At 41.0% G+C, this 24,111-nt stretch overlaps 1 protein-coding gene across 2 annotated transcripts in view; it reads right to left on the bottom strand.

Annotated features, from left to right (window-relative positions):
• Positions 1-24,111, bottom strand: part of MAPKBP1 (mitogen-activated protein kinase binding protein 1) — a 216,215-nt gene that overhangs the window by 4,790 nt on the left and 187,314 nt on the right. Inside the window, exons 23-31 of one of the 2 annotated variants that reach the window (XM_060263107.1) lie at positions 23,239-23,288; positions 16,525-16,758; positions 14,361-14,530; positions 11,402-11,538; positions 10,700-10,888; positions 8,156-8,231; positions 6,382-6,677; positions 4,564-5,469; positions 465-553 (exon numbers count right to left, since the gene is read on the bottom strand). In XM_060263107.1, the coding sequence (XP_060119090.1) occupies positions 465-553; positions 4,564-5,469; positions 6,382-6,677; positions 8,156-8,231; positions 10,700-10,888; positions 11,402-11,538; positions 14,361-14,530; positions 16,525-16,758; positions 23,239-23,288 (2,147 nt within the window). Of the gene's footprint in view, positions 1-464; positions 554-4,410; positions 5,470-6,381; positions 6,678-8,155; positions 8,232-10,699; positions 10,889-11,401; positions 11,539-14,360; positions 14,531-16,524; positions 16,759-23,238; positions 23,289-24,111 lie in introns of both variants that reach the window. The other variant, XM_060263106.1, reaches the window with a different exon arrangement.

Below are 24,111 nucleotides of genomic sequence, written 5' to 3'. Positions count from 1 at the left end.
ATTGGTGATCTCAAAAGCAGTCTCAGGCAAAGTGGGGGGTTTACATAAGAGTTGAGGCATTGAGTAAGTGGCGCTTTAGCCAGTCCTTGCAGATGTGATTAAACCCACTAGGAAAAGAGAATGCTTCCATGCCTGGCAACACTAAGCAAATCTATTTAAAGCAGAATAAAACTAATTCAGGCTAATCTCCACCCCATCTGCTGACAAACTCCTGAAAGCCAGTTCCACAGTTAAATTCAAGCTAGCCTAGCTGCTGACTAGTCTAAACAGCCCACTACCTCCAAACAGCACTCTCTAGGGAGATTACTACAGTTACATTTTGATGTAGACAAAAATATGCATATAAAGCTGATCCACAGAGAATTTTCACATGCTGCCTCAACAGTTCACCTCTAACTCATCCAGTATGGATAATCATATACAAGCACTATGATGCAACCAGCTGTTGTGAATGGGTAACTTACCACATGGTACAGATGGATGGCCTTGCGCATGCTGTCTTGGAGCTCTGTCACAACATGCTTGCACTGCTCAACACTGATAGAAGAACTTCCTAGATAGGAGAAAAGACAAGACAACACAGGATCTAAGCAATGTATATAAAGCGTCCTCCCACCTGTGCCTATTTGCTCCCTACAGAAAACTGCTGCTGAAAATGTAGCAATCTTAAATTTCCAAATAATTTAAATGGAATGTGTATTTTCACCCTTTAGCTACTTTCAGAAGGTTACCTTTCCCTCTGTTAATATAATGCAGTGTATCACATGGTGGCCAATCATTATACCAGTTCTGGAAGTGTTCCTTACTGCAAACATTCCTGCTTTACTAATTTTCAACCTCTTAATGTGAAAGAATGTGCTTAAAATCGATTGTTCCAGGTTGTGGGCTGGGGTGTCTATGATTAGACCTCTGTCAAGAGTGAAATTCCTCTGCTTAATGCTACATCAGCAGCTCCCAAACCAGTTCCTAGGGTACACTGCGCACTGTAAGAAATCACTTGATTAAATAAAGATAAATGCTTTTGTAAGCCCCAAGACACCCATCCAACAAAGACTGCCTGCTGGTTTCTGCAATGGCTGACAGGGAAGAGGCTAGGTCACAGCTGTCAGCCTCTGCCATATCTCTGCATCTCATGTATTCAACCACTCCTCGTTCAGAGAAACAGTGCTCACTGCATCTCTGCAATGAGCCACTGCTCTGGACTTAGTTTCTTCCAGTCAAGAGATACATCAGAATAGTAATAAAGGCAGAAACACAGGATAGGCTGTTCTGAAGAGGGTATTTCACTCTATAAAAGCAAATTTTTTTGGAAGCAAGAGTGACACAAGCTGCTAATTTTAATTTGCGGGGGGGGGGGAGTCCCTCTGCTATCAGAAGTTTTGGAAATATTGGCCTAAAATCTCAGCTATACATTAATGAATTAATCCAAGCAGGGTCACAAACCAGTTCTATTCATTTTTTACAAAGTAACTTTACCTGCATGAGATGCAATATGAAGCAAAAGGGAAGTTATTCTAGATATTGACGGATAAGCAGTATTTTGTAAGCTTCGGAAGCAATAGTCTAGTAATATAGCATTTTTCTACCTCTACTAAAAGCAGATAGCTGTTTTGCTACCTTCCCATTAACCCAGCAAAATTTAACATCTGAAGACAGGAGGCAACACAAGATGACCAACATGTAGACAGAGACATACAGTATGAATGTGGCTTTTACTGTGTCCTTTTGCGTTTTGCCTAATTTAAAAAAGCATTGTAAATCTTTGTTACCTATCAAGTAGTATAATGTAATACATCTACAAGCTTCTGAGTTAGCCAAAGAAAGCGCGGGAGACAGCTCAACTAATAACCCATGCAGATATGTGGCGCAGGATATGCACTATTACACTAAAATATAATTTTGTAATCCACCTTGAATCTCAAAGAGACAGGCAGATGATAAATGAAATGAAATGAAATAAAACAAAGCTGGGGGTCTCAACCAACATCTCAGGCTCTTATAGTCTTCACGTTGATAGATAAATTGACTTTCATTAGCTATATTATAACACTGATCATTCTCTTCTCCATCCTTCGTGTATGTGTGTGCTGGTATTCCTTGAACTGGCGCCAATGCATGTGCACAGAAGTCCACAAACAGGAAATGTGATGAAATACAAACGCCTGGATGAATGAACTATGATGTTTGTGAGGCAGTGAGAATGTACATTCAGACATACGTATCAGATGGGCTGGTGTGGTGACAATATTTCACATCCTACAAGATATTCCTCCATGGGTTTCAAAATACTGGACAGGCCAACAGTATGTGCACATTTGGTAAATGGAAAAAAGACTGAGAGCAGATGTGTTAATGTAACTTTGTACCAAAGTTACATGTAAACCAATGGGAGAGGGGAAAAATAAGAGCTCAGTTTTCCAACCTGCACACTATTAATCTTACTGCAACACTTTCCTTCCTCCCTCTCTCCCTTCAACTCAAGGCAGGTAACACCGAGTAAGTCAATACAATCAAGGTTGGAGATTTTAACTCCAATGCATTAGGATTTGGACTGTAGAAATCTGGAGCCAACCAGAAATCTGAAACAGAATTGTGAGTTTGTTTTAGGCACAGTACCAATGTTATGAAATTAACTGAAAATAATAAACTACCAAAATCTAGCCTTCCCATATATATATATTTCTAGGTGGGCAGCCATGTTGATCTGAAGCAATAGAACAGATTTTGAAATGAGAAATGAGTAGCTTACATATGACAGCTCATACTTTGAATAAAACTTTGTTGGTCTTAAAGGTGCCACTGATTTCAAACTTTGTTCCCATATTTTTTATTTATTAATAGCCAATGTTTAGAAATGGAGAGCAATGGAGAGCCAGTTTGGTGTAGTGGTTAAGTGCGTGGACTCTTATCTGGAAAAACTGGGTTTGATTCCCCACTCCTCCACTTGCACCTGCTAGCATGGCCTTGGGTCAGCCATAGCTCTGGCAGAGGTTGTCCTTGAAAGGGCAGCTGCTGTGAGAGCCCTCTCAGCCCCATCCACCTCAGGGTGTCTGTTGGGGGGAGGAGAAGATATGGGAGATTGTAAGCTGCTCTGAGTGTGTGATTCAGAGAGAAGGGTGGGGTATAAATCTGCAGTTCTTCTTCTTTCTTTTAAAAAATCACTTAAAACAAAGTGGTGAGTTTACTTTTCTCATTTTGTATATTACCAATTTGGGAAAAGGAGAAGTAGCAAGAAGTAGCTGAGATTTAGTTGAAATCTATCATTAATTAATCCAGGCCTAAACAATCCACAACCAAATAATCAGCTTGGAGTACAATTCTCTCTGTTACTATACCTCCTACACATTCAGTAAACTGTGTGAGTATCTGTGCGGGGCTTTCAGTCTCTCATCTTGCCAACATACCTTTCCCATCACAGAAATGGGCCCTCCATTTTAATTTTGCAACAGCTTAGAACACCACAGAACAGTAGGAATTTGTTCTGGTGTGATGAAGCCATGCACTAAATTTTTTCCCTCAAAAGCAATGGCTAAATGGTTTGAACTAAACTTTTTTTTTTTAACCCAGGCTATGTTTAATGGACACCTGAGTAGTACTTGCAACCTTTAACTCTGGTTACTACTGTAAGATAAAGCAAGCAGCTATTCAACTGAAACACACTGTAGTCAGCAACATTTTCCCCACTTACTGAAACCTCTGGTTATGATACTATGTGTATACTGAACATATATGTATAAGCCAGCATGGAGTAGTGGCTAAACTGTCAGACTAGGATCTGGGAAAACCAGGTTCAAATCCCCACTCTGGTTACTGTGGACCAGTCACTCACTCTCAGCCTAACCTACCTCAAAGAGTTGTTGTGAGCTTAAATAGAGGTGAATGATGTAAGCTGCTTTGAGTCTCCACTGGAAAGAAAGACTGGATATAAATTAAGTAAATATTTTATGCTTGTATAGTCCAGAAAAGATCTGATTAGATAAGCTGGCTAATACTTCATCTAAAACCTGAGCATGTCCAGTTTAGCTCCATTAGCTAGAATTCAATGAGACATTAGATAAATGAATAATTTTCTTTCAGTAGTGTCAACAGTCCACTGCACAACTCATTAGCAAACAGGAAGACACTGCTGATTGGCACTGACAAATGGAAGGTTATACATAAACTAGTAGAAGCAAAAAGGCAGCTTGAAAAATCAGCAAAGAAGTCTATGCAAACTGATTGACACAAACATTTTCTTTCCCCAGAATACAAACACTGGGAAATTATATTTGCCTCTGCTATTATTATTCCTTCCTCTCCTTTCAAACAAGGAAATGTGTGAGCAACAGACTTTGCAGGCACCAAAGAACAGAAGACAAACTGAGCTGCCACAGAAGACAGAAAAATGAATGTCAGACTGAAATGTCTCACCATTAAAAGGGTGGCTTATGGAACGAGACAGATGCAGACAAGACGAGACAGGCCAGAAGCTGGACGTAAAGAAATGTGATGGAATTGTGAAGCGATTCACAAGGACAGGAGACAGAAGGGGGAGGAAGTTTAGAGATGAATATCCGTGCACACCTGAGTCCTCTGCCGGAACCACCACTGTTGTGGGAGACCTCAGTCTGCTTTGTTCAAGAGGGGAAAACCCACACTGGGTATCTGCCATGCTGCCAGAGCTGGCAATGCTGCCTGCACATCCCAGCACACTGTCCTCTGGAAACTTTGGAGATAATCCATCTGAAAACTCTTTCATTTGGGAGCTGCTAACTCCTGGCTCAAACTGGACTTCGGTCCTCAGTAGTTTTTGGTTCTCTTTCAAGATCTCTGTACAGGGGTTTGCTGAGCAATCTTTGCCAGGGCTCAAGAGCACAGCTACTTGGCCTTCCATTTTACAAGTCCGGCCTTCAGGAAAGGAGTGTTTCTTTTTACCAGTGCCAGCAGGTGACTGAGGAGATTCTAGCATTTTTGATTTAGCAGTTGGTGAGAAAGAAGCCAATGTTGGTCTGTCAGGTAGTGGTTTGGGGATGTCAAGGATCAAGTGGGCCCGGTTAGATGTTAACTTGCTGTGAAAGGACTTGGGTGACACAGAATTTGTGGCTTGCTGAAGAGCAGGTTTCATTGGGCCATTTTCTTTTACAAGTGGCTTGTTCTTCTCTGCATCTCCTGAAGCATTTAGCAGTGTCTTCTCTGGTACCTGGAGGCTGATCTCTCCCTCAGTAATGGTTTCTGCAGAGTCATCAAGGCATAGATTCTCTCCCACAGATATGCTACGGGACATCTTAGCCATGAAGCTAGTGGTAGGGTTCATGTAGGACTTGGGTTTTGTAGCTTTACAGTCTCTGGCTTGTAGGGAGTTGGAGCCATCCATCTTCAACACAGTTGCAGGCAACATCCGACAGTGATTAGACCTGGGATCCTTCTCACCTACCATTAGTGTCTGAGGACGTTGCCCAGCAGAAGGCATCATCACCCCTGGAACCTTATCTGTGGAAACGGAAGAAATAAATGCACAGAACTGGTCTGGAGAAATCTGTGGAGCCAGAATCAGAATATCTTCACCTTTTAAAAAGTATTTCACCTCAGGTTTGTCTTTTCTTTTTTAAGGACATCAGGTGAATCATTACCATCACTACCTCCTGGGATGAATTTTAAACAAATCCCCCCCATCCCCACCACTAAGCACTGATGCTTGAATTGAACTAGGCTAAAGCTAGTGATGCACCTTATTTCATTCTATTGTTCTGGTTTTTTATTGTTTTAAATTTGAATTGTAGGTTTTTATTGTTCAATTTATGTTGTGATCCGCCCTGAGTCCATTATGGGAAAGGGTGGAATATAAGCCTACCAAATAAATAAATTTTTAGTTCTGCATGATGAAGAACACAACAGCTGCAGGTGCATAAAGACATATTACCTGATATTTTCTGAAATATGCCATCTTTATATTGCTAACAGCTACACAGCTGTTATTGCTAGCTTGGTATCCTGTGAAACATTCCTAAAAACAAATGTGGTCCTCTCCTTTGCAAAGCACCAAAGAGAAAGCAGCCCACAACTGCACATGAATGATCACCCTTGGCTTATAACTGAAAGAAATTCTCTGGATAGGAGCACAGCTATATAGGCACAGCTTCTACAGAAGAACTTCCAGGTAGCAATACTGCTGTTAAACCAATGACTGATGTTCACAGAAAGCAAATGAAGTTGCTTTCCTACCATCACCAAGGAGAAGCGGAGATCCTATTTCCCAGGTCAGGTCACCCTGTGATATAAATAGGGACATGTGGGCAGACAAAGTTTAGTTTTAATGCTTGCAGATTTTTGTTCTCTTCTCCAAGGCTGTGCAATTTTCTATTTGGAGTCCACTACACATCACAATACTAATCATTTTCTTACCATTATGGACAAGGTCATGAACTGACTGGGACTTTCTCATCACCCCATCACTATCTGGGAATGGCCCAACAGGTCTTCCAGGACCTCTGTTGATCTCTAAAGCAGGTTTTCTCTTTCTATGCACATAAAGAGACTTAAACGAATTCCCATCATTTTGAAAACTGCCGTTCTCTGTTGCCGAGTTCAGCTGATCAATCTCATTTTTCAACAAATCAGCAGAAACTTGGTTTGACAAGGCTGGAACCTCAAGAGGTTTTCGATCCAGTGGCAGATTAGATGAAGAAAGTGACAGCTGTCTATAGAAATGAAGACAGAACAAGATACTCAAGATACTGTAATTAGGTTTTGTTGTTTTTAAAAAAGTAAAACAATACTACATAGCTAATTCTCACAATGGAGCAAGACACACTTAACCAGATCAAGACCTTCCAGAACTTCCAGAAACTGCATATAAAGTACGTTTTCCCCTTAGACAAACATAATACTGAATAGGGGAAGACAGACTAAACAAGAGTGCTATGTTTAACAGAAGGACTTAGCATACATGGGAACAACGGGGAAGGAAGGCATAAGGGCAGGTTCCAGCAGGGGAGGACACATTTATATTAGGATGAGTTCCTCTCTGCTCCTTATGGTACCAGCTTCAGACTCTTACATTTTCCCTACTGCAAAATCATTAGACAAACTGTATAATCTTTGAAAGCAGGGACACGGATTAAAACATGAGCCATTCCTTCTACCTGAAGCAAGATTTATAATGCTAATGTAAGGCTGTGTAACAGAAAAAGGTGCACCAAAGCTTACCGCAACCAGTCTACACCGCTCTTCTCTTTGCTACTTTGATGAAAAGCAGAACAAATGCTCAGTAAACTCTGGCACTCATAGAAACCCTTTTCCAGTGCACATTATGATGATCCTTCTCTCAACTACCCTAGCTGGCTGGCAGTCAAATTAATTCATCAAACCAGGTTTTTAAAAAGTTGTCATGCAGTGTTCGGTACATAGTCATTAGAACAGAGAACTTGTTAATATGAGAAAAACTAAACTTAATAGGATGGTTTTCACTGTCCAGGTTGAATGAAATGCAAAAATAAAGTGCATAAATGGTAAAGAGCAAATCAGATGACAAAAGAAATTTCTCAGCCTTTTCAATATGATTTTACTCACACAGCTGTGAAGTTGGCTAAAATACTGAATGTCACCCTGTTCAAACCAAGGAAGTCACAAGAACTCTTGATAGGCTCTTTGTTTCAAAGACTGAGGGCCAAAATAAAGGCTGCGACTGCAACTTCTGTTCCTTCTAGCCACACAGCAACTGCAGGGAATGGCTTCTAAACAAAAGGACAGCACAAATGGGCTTTAACCTATATGGGGGGAAGGCTCCTGCCTCCTGCCCCCAAGCTGTTTCCTGTACAAAAATGGCACGCAAGGAGTTATTTCAATTATTTTGCTGCTCCAAATGGAGTATCTGTATACATGAGGCAGCAAAGTCAGGGCAAGAGCTTTTCTCCCATCATAGCTTTGACACAGGAAAATAGCTGGAAGGGGGAGAAAGAAAGGGATGGAGGCCCTCCTTCTGCTTTGCCATTCTAAGCCCTTTTGAGCTTTTTTTTTAAAAAAAGATGCCATTTCCTGCAGCTCCTGTGCGGCTGTGGGAAACACGTCTTTAAAGCCTGTAACATTTAGTTTGCCCCAAAACAAGAGGCTTTCATACAGAAACCAGAGAAAGTTCCATAAAGCCATGCAGCCCAGCAGCAAAAAAGTGGAATGGTACCTGAGAGCTGGAGACTGGGACAGAAAGCGAGAAGAAATACTGTTTTCTGTTCGTTCCAGGGTCCTACATGATCCACCTATGAATTTAGGGAGAAAATATGCAAGCATTAGGCAAAAAAATATAGCTTCTGGGATGGGGCATTTTAGTAAATGACATTGTACAAGTTCTTCACAGGCCGCCATTCTTGCTAAGAGACTGCAACAGGTTATAACAATCTTGGTGCTTGTAGAATTTATATGGTGTAGGAAAGGCTCTGATAATCTTGCACTGGTCATTGATTTGATTGCTTTAAATATTAAGAGATCTGATCAAGTTACTATCCTTTCACTCAATGTTGGAAAGGCCAACACAATATGCTGGAAAGTTATTTTTGCTACATTGACTAAATTTGGTTTTCCTCACATATTTTTAAACTGATTAGAATTTTTTATTCATTTCTCAGGTCCAGGGGTCTTCACTAATGGCATATTTTCTGCACCATTCTAGACAAGGTACTAGACAAGTACTCTTTCTTCTCTAATTTTTTATTTATGCTTGAAAGCAGCAGTTTATAAGACAAAATAGTTATATTCATGGCTTTGTACATAACTCTCTGGAATTTAAACTTATTTTTTGTAGATGGTCTATTATTGTTCATTTTGGAACCTCAGTCTTTCCAATCCTGTACTAATGAAAAATGATCAATACTTGGTATGATTTGTCAGGTTATTCAATTAACTGGATGAAATCTGAGTTGATGCCATTTCATCCAGTTAATTGAATTTTGTCTTGTAACAAGTGCTTTCAAGCATAAATCAAAAATAGTTCTTATGAGCACTTATCACATAATGAAAGCCTAACCTATGAAGAACACACAGAGGTTGAATTCAGGTATCACTTCAAGCTGACTTGTGCACAAGCCTGGTTTGTTGCAAGGATTACATGAAGGCTTAGATTCTTCCAGCCCTTTAATCAAAGGGCAACTAGAATGATTAAAGGGCTGGAGCACTTTCCCTATGAAGAAAGGTTGAAACGCTTGGGACTCTTTAGCTTGGAGAAACGTCGACTGCGGGGTGACATGATAGAGGTTTACAAGATAATGCATGGGATGGAGAAAGTAGAGAAAGAAGTACTATTCTCCCTTTCTCACAATACAAGAACTCGTGGGCATTCGATGAAATTGCTGAGCAGACAGGTTAAAACGGATAAAAGGAAGTACTTCTTCACCCAAAGGGTGATTAACATGTGGAATTCACTGCCACAGGAGGTGGTGGCGGCCACAAGTATAGCCACCTTCAAGAAGGGTTTAGATAAAAATATGGAGCAGAGGTCCATCAGTGGCTATTAGCCACAGTGTGTGTGTATATATAAAATTTTTTGCCACTGTGTGACACAGAGTGTTGGACTGGATGGGCCGTTGGCCTGATCCAACATGGCTTCTCTTATGTTCTTATTCTGTGTGTGTGTTGGGGGGGGGGGGGGGTGGAGAAACTAACTCCAGTTACTCTTCACATCTATGTTTGTATATCACAAGTAACCTAAATTTGTTTTTAATTGGGATTTCTTACAAAAGAGGGGAGGAGGGGAGGCACACAAACAAATCAAGTTTATATATATGTCAGATCAAGACATGAAAAGGCAGTCCAAGAAAAACAAGGCCCAGTTCAGCTATTGCTCCCTAACCTTAGAGCTCTAAATTTGAAAAATTGGCTTTCATTCTTCCAGCACAGGGGTGGCCAAACTGTGGCTCGGGAGCCACATGTGGCTCTTTCATACATAGTCTGTGGCTCTCAAAGCCACCACTGTCATGTTGGCTGGCTTGCAGAAGGCATTTCTCTCTTTAAATCACTTCTCAAAGTCAAGCCAGCCATTGACTTGGAGAAGGTATTTAAAGTAAAAGTTGCTTTCTTTCCACCTCTCCTTCCCTCCATCTATTTTTCTATCTTTATTCCTTCCTTCCTGTCTTGTGGCTCTCAAACATCTGATGCTTATTCTATATGGCTCTTACGTTAAGCAAGTTTGGCCACCCCTGTTCTTGCAATTGCATGGTTAATTAAACTTAAAAACAAGTCTTAGCCCAAACTACATAAAATAAGAAACCCCAGTATGTACAAATAGATTTGTTTCATTTGTAGAAATTGGCTATAGAACCACTACCCACTGTTCACATTTATTGCTTCTATTTGTTGCCTATAACCCCACTGCCACATTCCTGTTCTTTAAACAGATTTATGTGCTCACTTCTTCCACTAGGGGGCTATTATATTGCCATTTAATTCACAGCACAATAAGTAGGTCAAGGCCATAATGTTTCTCCATGTCAGTAAATTGAGGGGGGGGGGAGCCATTTCAGCAAGCCAAATAGAACTAATTTTAGGTTGGCTCCATTCCTTATTACTTATTATACTACAAGCTATCTGCCTCACTTCTCAGTAACTCCACTACAGGTATTTGGTTCCACAGTTGCCAAGTGAGAAGTAGTTAACATGAATGGTCTATGCAGATTTATAGAGTCATGTTATGCAACATTGTTATAAACTGTTTTTCACCGCTTTTCAAATGTACCCTTTTCACCATTACTGGCCAGAGTCTCAAAATGTTGCTTGAGAAACTTCTCCTGATCTGGAGTCCTGGGGACTTCTCCCTGCAACTGTCCGGTGCCCACATCTTCCTCATCATCTTCTCCCTCTCCTTCCACCTGTTCATCCAAGTCTGAGGTACCATCAACGCTAAGAGGTTCTGTACTCTCAGAATCTGAAATAGAAAATGTCACATGTTAAACACACAGCAACTTGTACTGATAAAAGTAATACTTCTGTCTTGGTTTTGTTTGATATTCATGCAATAATCCTCATTAACACTGGTTGCCCATTTGTTTCCAGGTTCATTACAAGTTCCAGCTTCCACTTTTAAAGCCCTTCCCTGTATAAACCGGTGTCAAAACACTGGTCTTCGCTCTCTTACTATAGATACGTGAGAATGGCCGCTGTTTGGTCTCATGCTTTTATAATACAGGTATCCACTGATAGAGGAATGTCTGACTCAGAGAAAGGTGCATCTACCTCCATGTGTTTCAGGAGGTTGTGTAAATCTGAGTAGAACAGTATGGCATTTGAGGATGGCTAGTGGCAATGTACTTTTTCAGGCTGTTTTTATTGTTTCAATGCATTGTTTGATTTACTGGTTTTGTGTTTTGTTGTAAATTGCTCTGCCCCCACCAGAAAAAAAATACAGAAATGTTTTAAATAAAAAATTTAACTCATTCACCTTCATTTGGACTTGATAGTCGGCTGCTGCTATAGTCCACAGAACAGGCACTGTCAGGACTGTGTTTATCTGGGCATCCATTGCTGTGGTAGCCTCTACCTAGCTTCCCATGGGGGAGTGCCTTTACCTGGAACTCACTGTGAGAAAGAGGTAGGAATACAGAATTTGAACAGGTGCATGCCTTGTACTTTTAAGATAAAAAATTCAGCTCTTACATACCTTACATATAATAATCATGACAAGAGAATAACCTTTTTTTCAAGCCTAACTTTTTAACCATTTATGCAAAGATTTTTTTGCATTTCATAGAGCTTGGACAGTGACATTTGGACTACTTCTTTCACTTTGATACCTTATACATTGATACTCCATACCTTATAAAGATAAGCTATACTCAGCTGGATCATTTCCGTCTTGTCAGTATTCAAAGGCCAATGAAGCTATACCTAAAATTCTCCAACACTGCATTCAGCTGTAGGATATACAGCTTTTATATAGCTGTCTCACAGATCAGGGTATCCTAAATCAGACCTCAAGAGCCACATCTGTACCAAGTCTGAGGCTTAATGACTGTGTAGGTATAAGCCGTTTGTATCCTTTACAGAAAACTCAGCCAATTGTTGGAGTCATCACTTTACACAAAACGGAAAAGTCTCATCACATCACCATGACAACAGCCTTGGGCCATTCTCCTTCTCTTCCCTGCATCAGCAACAAGGTGTGTTTTTCCAAGCACAGCCAATGATTTCTTGTCACCTTATGGCTGTAAACAAAGACGTTCAGTTTTATCCAGTATTTGGGAGAAGTTTTAATCCTAATCATTATAGCTGAATCAAGCACCTTGGCTACTAATGGTGGATATATCTGCCTTAACTGCTGCTCCAATGGCTTAAAAATGTTGTGCTGACTGTGCTTCTGAACACCATCCAAAAGTGCTTTCCGCCCCTATTTTCTAACTTCTTCGAGAGATCACAATTTGCTCCATCCACAGACTAGAACATTAAATACATAACGCAACAGTTTCTGCAGAGTGGAAAGAGGATTAATGGTTCTGAGTACAAAACTCTGCAATGTAAATAACTCATGCAGATGTATATCAAGGTCATAGATATAACGTTTTACACACACACACACACACACACACAGAGTGGAAGGCAAGGAAATAAAACAGCCACAAGTGAGGTTCAGCTCAGAGGAGGGAAAACTGGGAAAGGAGCATTAAACTGTGTAAAGTTGAGAGAGACTAACAAAGACAGGGAGAAAGAGAACAAGTTTCCTTTATTTCTTCAAGTTTCCTTTTCTGTCACATATGATGCCCCAATCCACTTCCCTCCGTCAGAGGCAAGATTTGCCCTCCATTTTTCTTTCCCTTTGTGATTAAGCTGCCTAGTTATCTGTTTTCATCTTTCCTGAGGAACTCTGGCTGTCCCACCTTGTCACAGTATGATATTCTGGCTGTTGGCTCAACCCAGGAACATGAAAGAAGGGTCAAAAGTCTCCTTTAACTTAAAACAACCAAAATGGCACTTGAGGTATTTTGAAATTCCAAATTAACAAAATATTTTATTCAACATAGAGGGAAAAAGTCAGGTGAAATCAGGAGTAAAATGTCTGAGGTAATTCAATATAGAACTTTGAAGTTCACAGACTTTTGTTCATATGTTTCAGGCTATTGAGAGTTTCATAAGCTTTTCACAATGACTTAGGATCTTTAAGATGAGAGGCTTTTGTTCCAGTGTTTCCCAAATACTCCAGTACATTTTCTTTGAGCCTTCACAGGTTCTTTTGGTTTCCAGAATTTTGGGACACTTGTTCCAGTACCCAAACCTCTTCTCTAAACACATCAGTACTCTTCTTGAGTTTTATCTGACTCCTAAGGTTTCACAAAAAAGAACCCCCTGGCGCAGAGTGGTAAAGCTATAGTACTGCAGTCCTAAGCTCTGCTCATGACCTGAGTTCGATCCTGGCAGAAGCTGGGTTCAGCTCGAGGTTGATTCAACCTTCCATCCTTCTGAGGTCAGTAAAATGAGTAACCAGTTTGCTGGGAGGAAAGTGCAGATGACTGGGGAAGGCAATGGCAGACCACCCCAGAAAAAGTCTACTGTGGAAACGTGAAATCAACGTCACCCCAGAGTTGGAAATGACTGGTGCTTGCACAGGGGACTACCTTTACCTTTTTAAGGTTTCACAAGGCAGTTTCTAACTACACCAGACTAGGGATCTCTCCATTCTTCAGAGCTATTGACTGGATAAGGAAATTCTTCACTCACTAGATCTATCCTTTTTTCTTGGCTGGAATGGGAGTCTTCTCCTAACTACCCACTCCTCTTACCAACCTTGCCAGTACTCCATCTCTGTTAAACTGCTCTCAGTAAGGGCTGAATTCAGAACATTTTTTCCTCAGCATCCAATTTAGAAGTCTTTCTCTGCTCAACTGATGCTAACCAATCAGATTCTTTGGAGCAGCCTGTCATTCAAGGCTGTCTGGCTCTGTGAAGAATTAACCCTTCACAGTCCATTTCCTGTTTATACAGCCCTTATAAGATTTAAACTGCAGTCTGTCACACCACATCACTTCTCAAAATCATGATAGCTGGCCCCTCAAAATATTCACTGCTTCTAGATCATTATCTTACTAAAAATATTTTAAATAAATAAAAGCCAGACTAAGATGAAAGATTTCAAGTCCAATTAAGATGAAAGAGCAAAACAGAGGTCAAGAATCTCACAGGATATTAATGCAAGAAGAAACCTATTAATATGCACAATTTTAGTTGTAAAATGTGGAATAGCTCACCACACTCTAGAAACTGGCCAGGCCAGCATCTGTAAAATCCTTATAATAATTAATTTTGACATGAACCTGCATCAGATTACTTCAGTGAATGCCCTCAGCTCAAAGATAAAAGACAAACCGAATACCTCAAATATAAATCACAGAAAAGAACTCATATTTGACCTGCTAATATCTGTAGGGTGAATCTCATCTTGTTCTGGATAGATCACACATTCCTCGCTCTCAGAGGGCTCCAGTTCCTGGGGGAAAATCTCATCCTCACAGGATAAAAGCCGAATAACTTGAGGTCGGACACAGGGTTGATTCTCCTGAGGAGACGTGTAGTCTCCAATCTGGGAAATAAGTGCAGAAATGTGATTAGTTATCATTGCTTTAAAGTTTTTTACAAGGCTTTGTACTCATTATTGGAAAATCTGTAGCTAGCAATATTATTTGGTACTATGGTTGCCAACCTCCAGATGGAGCCTGGAGGTCTCATAGAATTAAAGCTGAAGCTCCAAGCTACAAAGATCAGTTCCCCTAGAGAAAGTGTCTGTACTGGAGCGTGGCCTTTATGATATTATACCCTGCTGAGGTCCTGACCTCCCCATGCCCCATCCCCAATCTCCAGGAATTTCCCAACTTGGAGCTGGCAACCCTATTTGGGAGAGACATTATAAGATCACTATTGGCCTGTAATAATTTACTTGACATCACACTGCTATATACACAAAACAAACAGAAACAAAAAAGCAGCATCTCTTTTCCTTTACCCATGACAGCCAGTATGGTGTAACGGCCAGTGTGCCGGACTTGTGCCCTTGCTAATATTGTCAGGAGATATGGGCTGGGGTACCATCAATATGCAGATGACACCCAGCTCTATCTTTTGACGGGTGTTCGATCCAGCTGCGCCCCGGACAACTTGGACCTGGCACTACAAACCATGGCATCTTGGCTCAGATTGAGTCGATTGAAGCTGAATCCGATGAAGACGAAGGTTCTCTCTGAGTCGCGGTGGTCCGGGAAGGGTGATCCCTTTGCCGACTTTTGACAGGGTGCCACTAATACCGGCCCCGAAGGTCAAGAGCCTGGGAGTGCTCCTGGAGTTCTCTCTAACTATGGAAGCCCAGGTAGCAGCCACTGCCAAGTCCGCCTTTTTTCATCTGTGGCTGGTACAGCAGTTGCCCCCTTTTTCGGAGCACCACTACTTAGCTATGGTGATCCATGCTATGGTCACCTTGAGAATAGACTACTGCAATGCCCTCTACATGGGGCTGCCCTTGACTTTGACTCAGAAACTGCAACTAGTGCAGAATGCTACAGCGTGGTTGCTAATGGGGCTCCCTCAGTGAGAGCCCATTCAACAGGTGCTGAAAGAGCTGCACTGGCTACCTATTGTGTTCCAAGTACGTTTCGAAATGCTGGTATTGACCTTTAAAGCCCTATATGGTTGAGGACCTGTCTATCTATGGGACCACCTTTCCCCATATGTTCCCCAGAGAGCACTGCATTTGGAAGTACAAAATCTGCTATCCATCCCTGGACCAAAGGAGGCTAGACTGAGCTCTACATCGGACAGGGCCTTATCGGTGGCAGCACCAATTATGTGGAATGCCCTCCCAGAGGCCATAAGGGCCCTGTGGGATCTCTCCAAATTCTGCAGAGCCTGCAAAACTGAACTTTTCCGACTGGCCTACAATATCTAAATGGGAGAGGGTGCCACCTCTATATTGCTGAGCAATACCAATTACAAGGAACTAGGATCATCAGAAGAACCACCATCAGAAAAACAGAAGAAACTATTATTAGACTGCCGAAGAACAAAAGTTGTGATCCATCTGTATCAAAATTTTTCTGAGTAGTACCTACTATGCTGTTTTAATTATGTAATTGTTTAAGTTATATCGTTTTAAAATTGTAACCTGATATTGTGTTTTAAAATGATTGTTAGCCGCCCTGAGTCCGCTTGCAGAGAGGGCGGGATAACAATCTAAAATAAATAAATAAATAGAATCTGGGAGACTGGTCCAAGTTCAAATCCCCACTCTGGCATAGATGACTGCTGGGGAATCTTGGGCCAATCACACAGTCTAACCTGTCTCACAGGGTTGATGTGTGGATAAACGGTAGTAGAGGAGAAAAATAGTAAGCCACAGGATCCACACAAGAAAGAAAGGTAGGTAATGAAATAAACAAATATTTTATGCTTGTATAGCCAAGGAACCTGAGCATATCCCAGTTTAGCTCAATTCACTAGAATTCAATGATGTCATCTTTACTGTAGAACCCTATTTCTTCCATTTGACAACTGGTGGATGCTTCCATTAAGAAGAACAGTTCTTACATTGTTAATGTGCAGAGAGACATCAGCATGCTCTTCTTGGTCATCTCCATTGCTGGCCTGGGACATGGAGTCTCGGCTAGGAGACCGGGAGACTGAGTAGGACTCCAGCTGGCGTAAATCAAGCATGGATTTAACTGTCATCTCTAGACTGCTGGTTGGCTGGGACCAACGCCCACGCTGCCGAGGTGCCTTGCTTGTAGTCTCTGAACACTGGATTGTTGCAATGTCTTTTGCCTAGAGATAGTTTAAAAATAGGAGCTTATGTGATCAGAGAAACAGAATCCCTAAAAAGCACTTGTTTCAGAGTGGGGACAAGATCAACACAACAGCTCTAAAATTTTGATCATAAATACTGGAGGATGAGACATGATAACAGAAACCAACTGATGAAATTTTGTCAGTATATTTTAGCATTTTCTACAGTTTAATTGTATCTTCAGTAGCATATAGCTCCGCTCTCACAAGCTACTCTTATATCTTAAAGATCCTGCTGTTTGTAAAGTGAGGAGCAACTACCTGATTTGTCTCAAGCAGTTTCTTCAAGAGTGGCCTTTTCCCTATATTCTATATTTCAGTTTCCAAGTAGAAAAGGGTTTGTGTGTGTTTGTGTGTACATGTGTTTGGGGGCTTGTTTTTTTTAACAACCACATGACAACATCCCTTAAAAAGCCCTCAAAAAGCCCTGTAGTAGCATGGTGGGGTAAAATGCAGGGGAAACTGCTGCTGATAAAATCACAGAAAACTCCCATGTGCCAGTCCCACTGTTGCCAGTGCAGATGCCTTTACATCAGGGGTGGCCAATGGTAGCTCTCCAGATTTTTTTCCTACAACTCCCATCAGCCCCAGCCAGCATTGCTGTAGGCAAAAAACATCTGGAGAGCTACCGTTAGCCACCCCTGCTCTACATTCACAGAAGCAATGAATGCAAAACAAAAAAACCTTGACATCTGGATGCAGCCATGATGGGTTCTGTCTTGTTCAGCTAGCCACCAGCTAACATATGTTGTTTCTGTTGTTGTTCAGTCGCACAGTCGAGTCCGACTCTTTGTGACCCCATGGACAAAGTCACACCAGGCCCTCCTGTCTTCCACCAATCTCTGAAGTCTGCTCAAATTCCTGTTTGTTACATCAGTAACATTGTCCAGCCATCTCATCTTTTGCCATCCCCTTCTTCTTTTGCCTTCTGTCTTTCCCAGCATCAGGATCTTCTCCAATGAGTGCTCCCTTCTCATTTGGTGGCCAAAGTATTTCAGCTTCAGCTTCTGACTTTCCAGGGTACAGTCTGGGTTGATTTCCCTTAGGACTGACTGTCAAGACTGATATTTCTGGTTATTGAATCAATATGTATTATTGAATTCTTTCTTTTTCCTCTATTCCATTTCTGCATAAGACTGCTCTTCAAAGCTTTCCTCCCCTACCTAGTAATTCTAAAGGATTCAGAATATGCAAGTAACCTTGTCTTTGTAAGTAAATTGCCTCTCCCACCAGTTCCCATCCATACATCTTATCAGTAAGTCAAGAACTTGTGGGAACTAGGAGATGTTGTAGTGACCAAATGAATAGTTGATAGTACCCTTTGAACCTTCTCTGCAAGTCACATCTGTATGTTATGCTTTTGAAACTATCTACTATTGTGCCTTTGAAGTAGCCTTTAAGATTCCATGCCATGTGAAACTATGTATCACTTCCAAGGTATTGTTCCTTGGAGCAAGTATTGGATTATCAATAAAACGAGTCTTTGAATTAAACAAAAGCTTGGTTATTTGAAATACCAATGCTTGACCCTGACTGATTTGATCTTCTTGCAGTCCAAGGGACTCTCAAGATTCTTCTCCAGCACCACAGCTCAAAAGCATCTATTCTTCTGCGCTCGGCCTTCCTTATGCTCCAGCTCTCACAGTCATACATTACTACTGGGAATACCATCGCTTTGACTATACAGACTTTTGTTGGCAGGCTGATGTCTCTACTTTTTATTATACTGCCCAGGTTCACCATTGCTGCCCTCCCAAGGAGCAAACGTCTTTTAATTTCATGGCTACAGTGACCATCTGCAGTGATCTTGGATCCCAGATACGTGAAGTCTGTCACTACTTCCACGTCTTCCCCTTCTATTTGCCAAGGTGTGATGGGGCCGGATGCCATGATCTTAGTTTTTTTGATGTTGAGTTTCAAGTCTACTTTTGTGCTCTCCTCTTTCACCCTCAACAAGAGGTTCTTTAGGTCCTTCTCACTTTCTGCCATTAGAGTGGTGTCATCTGTATATCTGAGGTTGTTGATGTTTTTCCTGGCAATCCTAATTCTGCTTTGTGCTTCATCCAGGCCAGCATTCCACATGATGTACTCTGCATATAAATTAAATAAGCAAGTTGACAATATGTATCCTTGTCGAACTCCTTTTCCTATTCTAAATCAATCAGTTGTTCCATATCCCGTTCTGACAGTTGCTTCTTGACCCTTACACAGGTTTCTCAGGAGACATGTGAGGTGGTCTGGTACTCCCATCTCTTTAAGGACTTGCCACAGTTTAATAATAATAATAATAATAATATAATAAATTTTATTTATATCCCGCCCTCCCCGCCTAGGCAGTTTGTTGTGATCCACACAATTAAAGGCTTTAGCGTAGTCAATGAAACAGAAATAGATGTTTTTCTGATACTCCCGTGTTTTCTCCATAATCCAGAGAATGTTGGCAATTTGATCTCCAGTTCCTCTACCTCTCCGAAACCCAGCTTGAACTTCTGGTAGTTCCCGATCGACGTACTGCTGAAGCCTAGTTTGTAGGATCTTTAACATGACCTTGCTGGCATGTGAAATGAGTGCGATAGTTTGAACATTCCTTGGCATTACCCTTCTTTGGGATTGGAATATAAACTGATCTTTTCCAATCCCATGGCCACTGTTGCGTTCTCCAGATTTGTTGACCTAATGTGTGCATCACTTTAACAGCATCATCTTTTAGGACTTTGAAAAGCTCAATTGGGATACCGTCATCTCTGCTTACTTTGTTGTTAGTAATGCTTTCTAAGGCCCATTTGACTTCACACTCCAGAATGTCTGGCTCAAGGTCAGTGATTTCACTGTCATGGTTGTCAAGTACATTGAAATCCTTCTTGTATAAATCTTCTGTGCATTCTTGCCACCTCTTCCTGATCTCTTCTGCTTCTGTTAAGTCCCTACCGTTTTTGTCCTTTATCATGGCCATCTTTGCACAAAATGTTCCCTTGATTTCTCCCCTTTTCCTGAAGAGATCTCTTGTCCTTCCCATTCTATTATTCCTCTATTGCTTTGCATTGTTCCTTCAGGAAGGTCTTATCTCTCCTTGCTGTTCTCTGGAAATCTGCATTCAGTTGGGTGAATCTTTCCTTTTCACCTTTGCCTTTCGCTTTCCTTCTTTCCTCAGCTGTTTGTAAAGCCTCATCAGATAGCCACTTTGCTTTCTTGCATTTCTTTTTCTTTGGGATGGTGCTGGTTGCTGCCTTCTGTACAATGTCATGAACCTCCGTCCATAGTTCTTCAGGCACTTTGTCCATCAACTCTAGTCCCTTAAATCTATTCTTCACCTCCACTGTATATTCATAAGGGATGTGATCAAGGTCAAACCTAATGGCTTCCCCAGTTTTCTTCAGTTTAAGCCTGAATTCTGCAATGAGTAGCTCATGATCTGAGCTGCAGTCAGCTCCAGGTCTTGCTTTTGCTGACTGTAAGGAGCTTCTCCATGTTTGACTGCAAAATATATAATCAATCTGATTTCTGTATTGCCCATCAGGCAATGTCCACGTGTAGAGTCGCCTTTTAGGTTGTTGAAAGAAGGTGTTTGCTATGACCAGCTTATTCTCTTGACAAAACTCTTATTAGCTTTTGCCCGGCTTCATTTTGCTCTCCAAGGCCAAACTTGTCAGTTGTTCTGGTTACCTTTTGACTTCCTACTTTGGCGTTCCAGTCCTCTGTGATGAGGAAGACATCTTTTTTGGTGTTAATTCTAGAAGGTGTTGTAGATCTTCGTAGAACTGGTCCACTTCAGCCTCTTCTGCGTCAGTGGTTGGGGCACAGACTTGGATTACTGTGATACTGAATGGTTTGCCTTGGATACGGACTGAGATCATTCTGTCATTTTTGAGATTGTATCCCATTACTGCCTTCCTCACTCTCGTTAACTATAAAGGCTACACCATTTCTTCTACAGGACTCTTGGCCACAATAATAGATGTAGTGATCCTCTGAGTTAAAGTCACCCATTCCCGTCCACTTTAGTTCACTGATTCCCAAGATACTGATGTTCAGTTTTGCCATTGAGGAGGGACAGTGGCTCAGTGGTAGAGCATCTGCTTAGTAAACCGAAGGTCCCAGGTTCAATCCCTAGCATCTCCAACTAAAAGGATCCGGGCAAATAGGTGTGAAAAACCTTGGAGACCTTGGAGAGCCGCTGCTAGTCTGAGTAGACGATACTGACTTTGATGGATCGAGGGTCTGATTCAGTATAAGGCAGCTTCATATGTTCATCTCTTGTTTGACCACATCTAGCTTACCTTGATTCATAGCTCTTACATTCTACGTTCCGATGCAGTATTGTTCTTTGCAGCATCGGACTGTTCTTTCACCATCAGACACATCCACAGCTGAGCGTCCTTTCGGCTTTGGCCCAGCCACTTCACTCTTTCTGTGGTTACTTGAATGCTCAACCCCAGTAGCATATTGGGCACCTTCTGACCTGAGGGGCTCATCTTCCAGCGCCATATCTTTTAGCCTTTTGTTACTGTTCATAGGGTTTTCTCGGCAAGGATACTAGAGTGGTTTGCCATTTCCTTCTCCAGTGGATCACATTTAGTCTGGGCTCTCAGCTGTGGCCTGTCCATCTTGGGTGGCCCTGCATGGCATAGCCCACAGCTTCATTGAACCACACAGGCCCTCTCACCACGACAAGGCAGCAATCCATGAGAGAGCAGCAATCCATGAGAGAGATGTTTCTGCAGCACTAGAAAATGCCTTAACAACAGTATGTTAAAGCAATATAGTCACCCTTGAGTGATATTTTGTTAACGACCATAATTTTGACGATTTCACATCCCTTCCATGTGATTTGAATTGCAGGGAGGAAGAGGGTGACCCTCAATCTGTGGCAGGGAAGGTCATTCAGGGGCCTTGACTCCAGCCTGCTGGCCCTGCCTCTCTCTCCTCTCTTGCTCGCCTGAACAGAATTGATGGAAGCTGTACAAAGCATTTGGTTGAATGTTGGAACTTGTTTTTGATTTGGATAAGCTTGGAAAAAGCAGCCAGTGAAACAGGACCTGAATACTAGTTTTGCCTGTTGCTGCAGGTACTTGTTGAATAGATTTGAAATATATACAATGTATTCGGTGCACTGGAGACCAGTAAGAATCAGATGTGACGACTGTGGACTGGCTTCTATTTTGAGGTTGTATGGTCTCAGTGTTTTACATATCTGTGTGTGTTTGATAACTGATCGCAAATACTTGGAAACTTTATTATAAAGGCTATTCATTTGATACAATAGATTGAAGAGGTATTCTTTGTCACAGAGTCTTGCTGCTTGTTCTCTACTCTCCATTCTGGGTGACTCATCTGGGATTGCTACGCCCCTGGATCATCATCTTCTTGACATGTAACAACTAGTTTTCTGTGTTGAAGATTTTCAGTATGGAAGGGCATTCAGTTCACAGAGTATGAAGTGACACAGCCCAGATATAGGCTTCAGAAAAGACAAAACTAGGCTTGAGGTGGCATTCCATGCCTTTTACTCATTTACTAAAAGCAGCCTTAGCAAGCTATGTCTACAAGTGAAAGAATGGATGCAGAAAGGCTTACTTTATTATTTTGCTTTACTGCCAATAAAGAATCAAATTCCTCAACTGGTTTTGGTCCTGGGAGAGGAAAGCCATAGATTTAAGTAGAAACACACCTAAGCAGGGAAGGGTTACACTGCTCTTCACTCTCATTTCACATCCTATGATGACTGGATTTTATTTATTTATTTTTGAAAGCTACTAGGGAAGAGGGTTGTGCAATTCTATGCTTTGGATGTCTTGGCTCCAAGAAGTGGGAATCTGTATGCATGTTCCACTTATGAGCAAATGTTTCATTAATTTCAGAGAATTAGAGTTAGGTTAACTATCAACTGAGCTAAAAATCTCTCGCAATGACAATGTTAATGAAACAAACCAAACCACAAGACACAGAATGGGCAGATTTAAAAACCCTCCAGATTCAGGTATTTTTTTCAACCCCCCAATAAACTTTTATTCCCCATACCACCACTATTATATTGGTGGTATGCCACTACAGACTACTAGTATTTACATCTGCTGAACAATCCTGTCATGGAGTAGTGATGCTACTGATTCAGAAGACTTAAGGATATGCTCTGATTTGAAGCATACAAGCCTGTCTCATAATAAGTATCTCTCACTGTTAATAAGTGTTCAGGAACAGCAGTTTCTCCAATGAGAACAGAAAGCCCTTCAAAGGGAGGAACAACTTTACGTAACAGATAACTCTGCTAAAGGTATCAAATCAACTGTACGGCACTTGAAGCAACAGGATAGAGCAAGCATAGATTCTTTGCAAGTCAGCACATTAAGAAACTGCCAAATTATGTGTGGGGGGAACCTCCTACACTGATACATCATACATGTTAGGCATGCCTGCATCAATTGTCTTTACATTTGTAAAAGAAATGTATTGAAAACTTACCCTCCTCATTTCCCACTGTGATAAGCTTCTTGAAAAAGAAAGATCTGAATCTAGAGGGAGAAAATAGATCAACAGATATTCCAATTAACAATTTTTAAAAAGAAAACAAAAGGATCCCCTGACCCTATGCACACATAAAATTTTAGTGTAATATTTCAACTATCATATGGCTTAAGAGAAATTACTACTGATTCTGCAATTTTAGAGGGGCACTATAAAAAAGTTCTGGATGTTAAATAGGCTATGCCCCTGTAGCACAGGGGAGATTGAAACCAAAGAACATGTATTACTTTGTTGCCCTTTTTATCAGGAGATTCATAATAAGTTTGTTTTTTTCTTTACTTAGCAGGTATCCTGCCATTCAGAATCAATATATACCAGAATGTTAATAGATGAAAACCCACTGATTACAGTGGCTAATGTGAAGTTTTTTGAAGTCTTTTCAACTTTGGAGGATACAAACTCTGTAATGTTTTAAAGATTGATTGGTTGATACTACCAATTTTATTTTACAACTGACTGAAGAAATATTCTCTCATTCTAGCACTCTCCTGTATATACATGTGATGTTGTTTAATTTTTAATTGTAATGAATTATGTATTAATTATTTATTAATCTATTATACATAGAGGTCTGGTAGTTTTCTTCCCCTGTTGAGGCAACTTGGTGCACAGTATGTAATGTTTCTAGGATAAGGCTAGGAAAGTAATTAATTTGATTTGCTTGTTATTTGGAATTTAGAAATATATAGCATGTATTTTTTAAAAATATCCTTTATGTTTTCATATTTAGTACAGACCAGCCACAACCCTTTGTTTATTATGCATGCTTTGCATTTTTTGTAATATTTTATCCCTACATTCCTGGTTTTT

Source organism: Heteronotia binoei, chromosome 21 (genome assembly GCF_032191835.1).
Source record: "Heteronotia binoei isolate CCM8104 ecotype False Entrance Well chromosome 21, APGP_CSIRO_Hbin_v1, whole genome shotgun sequence".
Taxonomy (NCBI): Eukaryota; Metazoa; Chordata; class Lepidosauria; order Squamata; family Gekkonidae; genus Heteronotia; species Heteronotia binoei.
The sequence above is the reverse complement of the archived record's forward strand: the minus strand, read 5'-3'. Positions and strand labels throughout refer to the sequence as shown.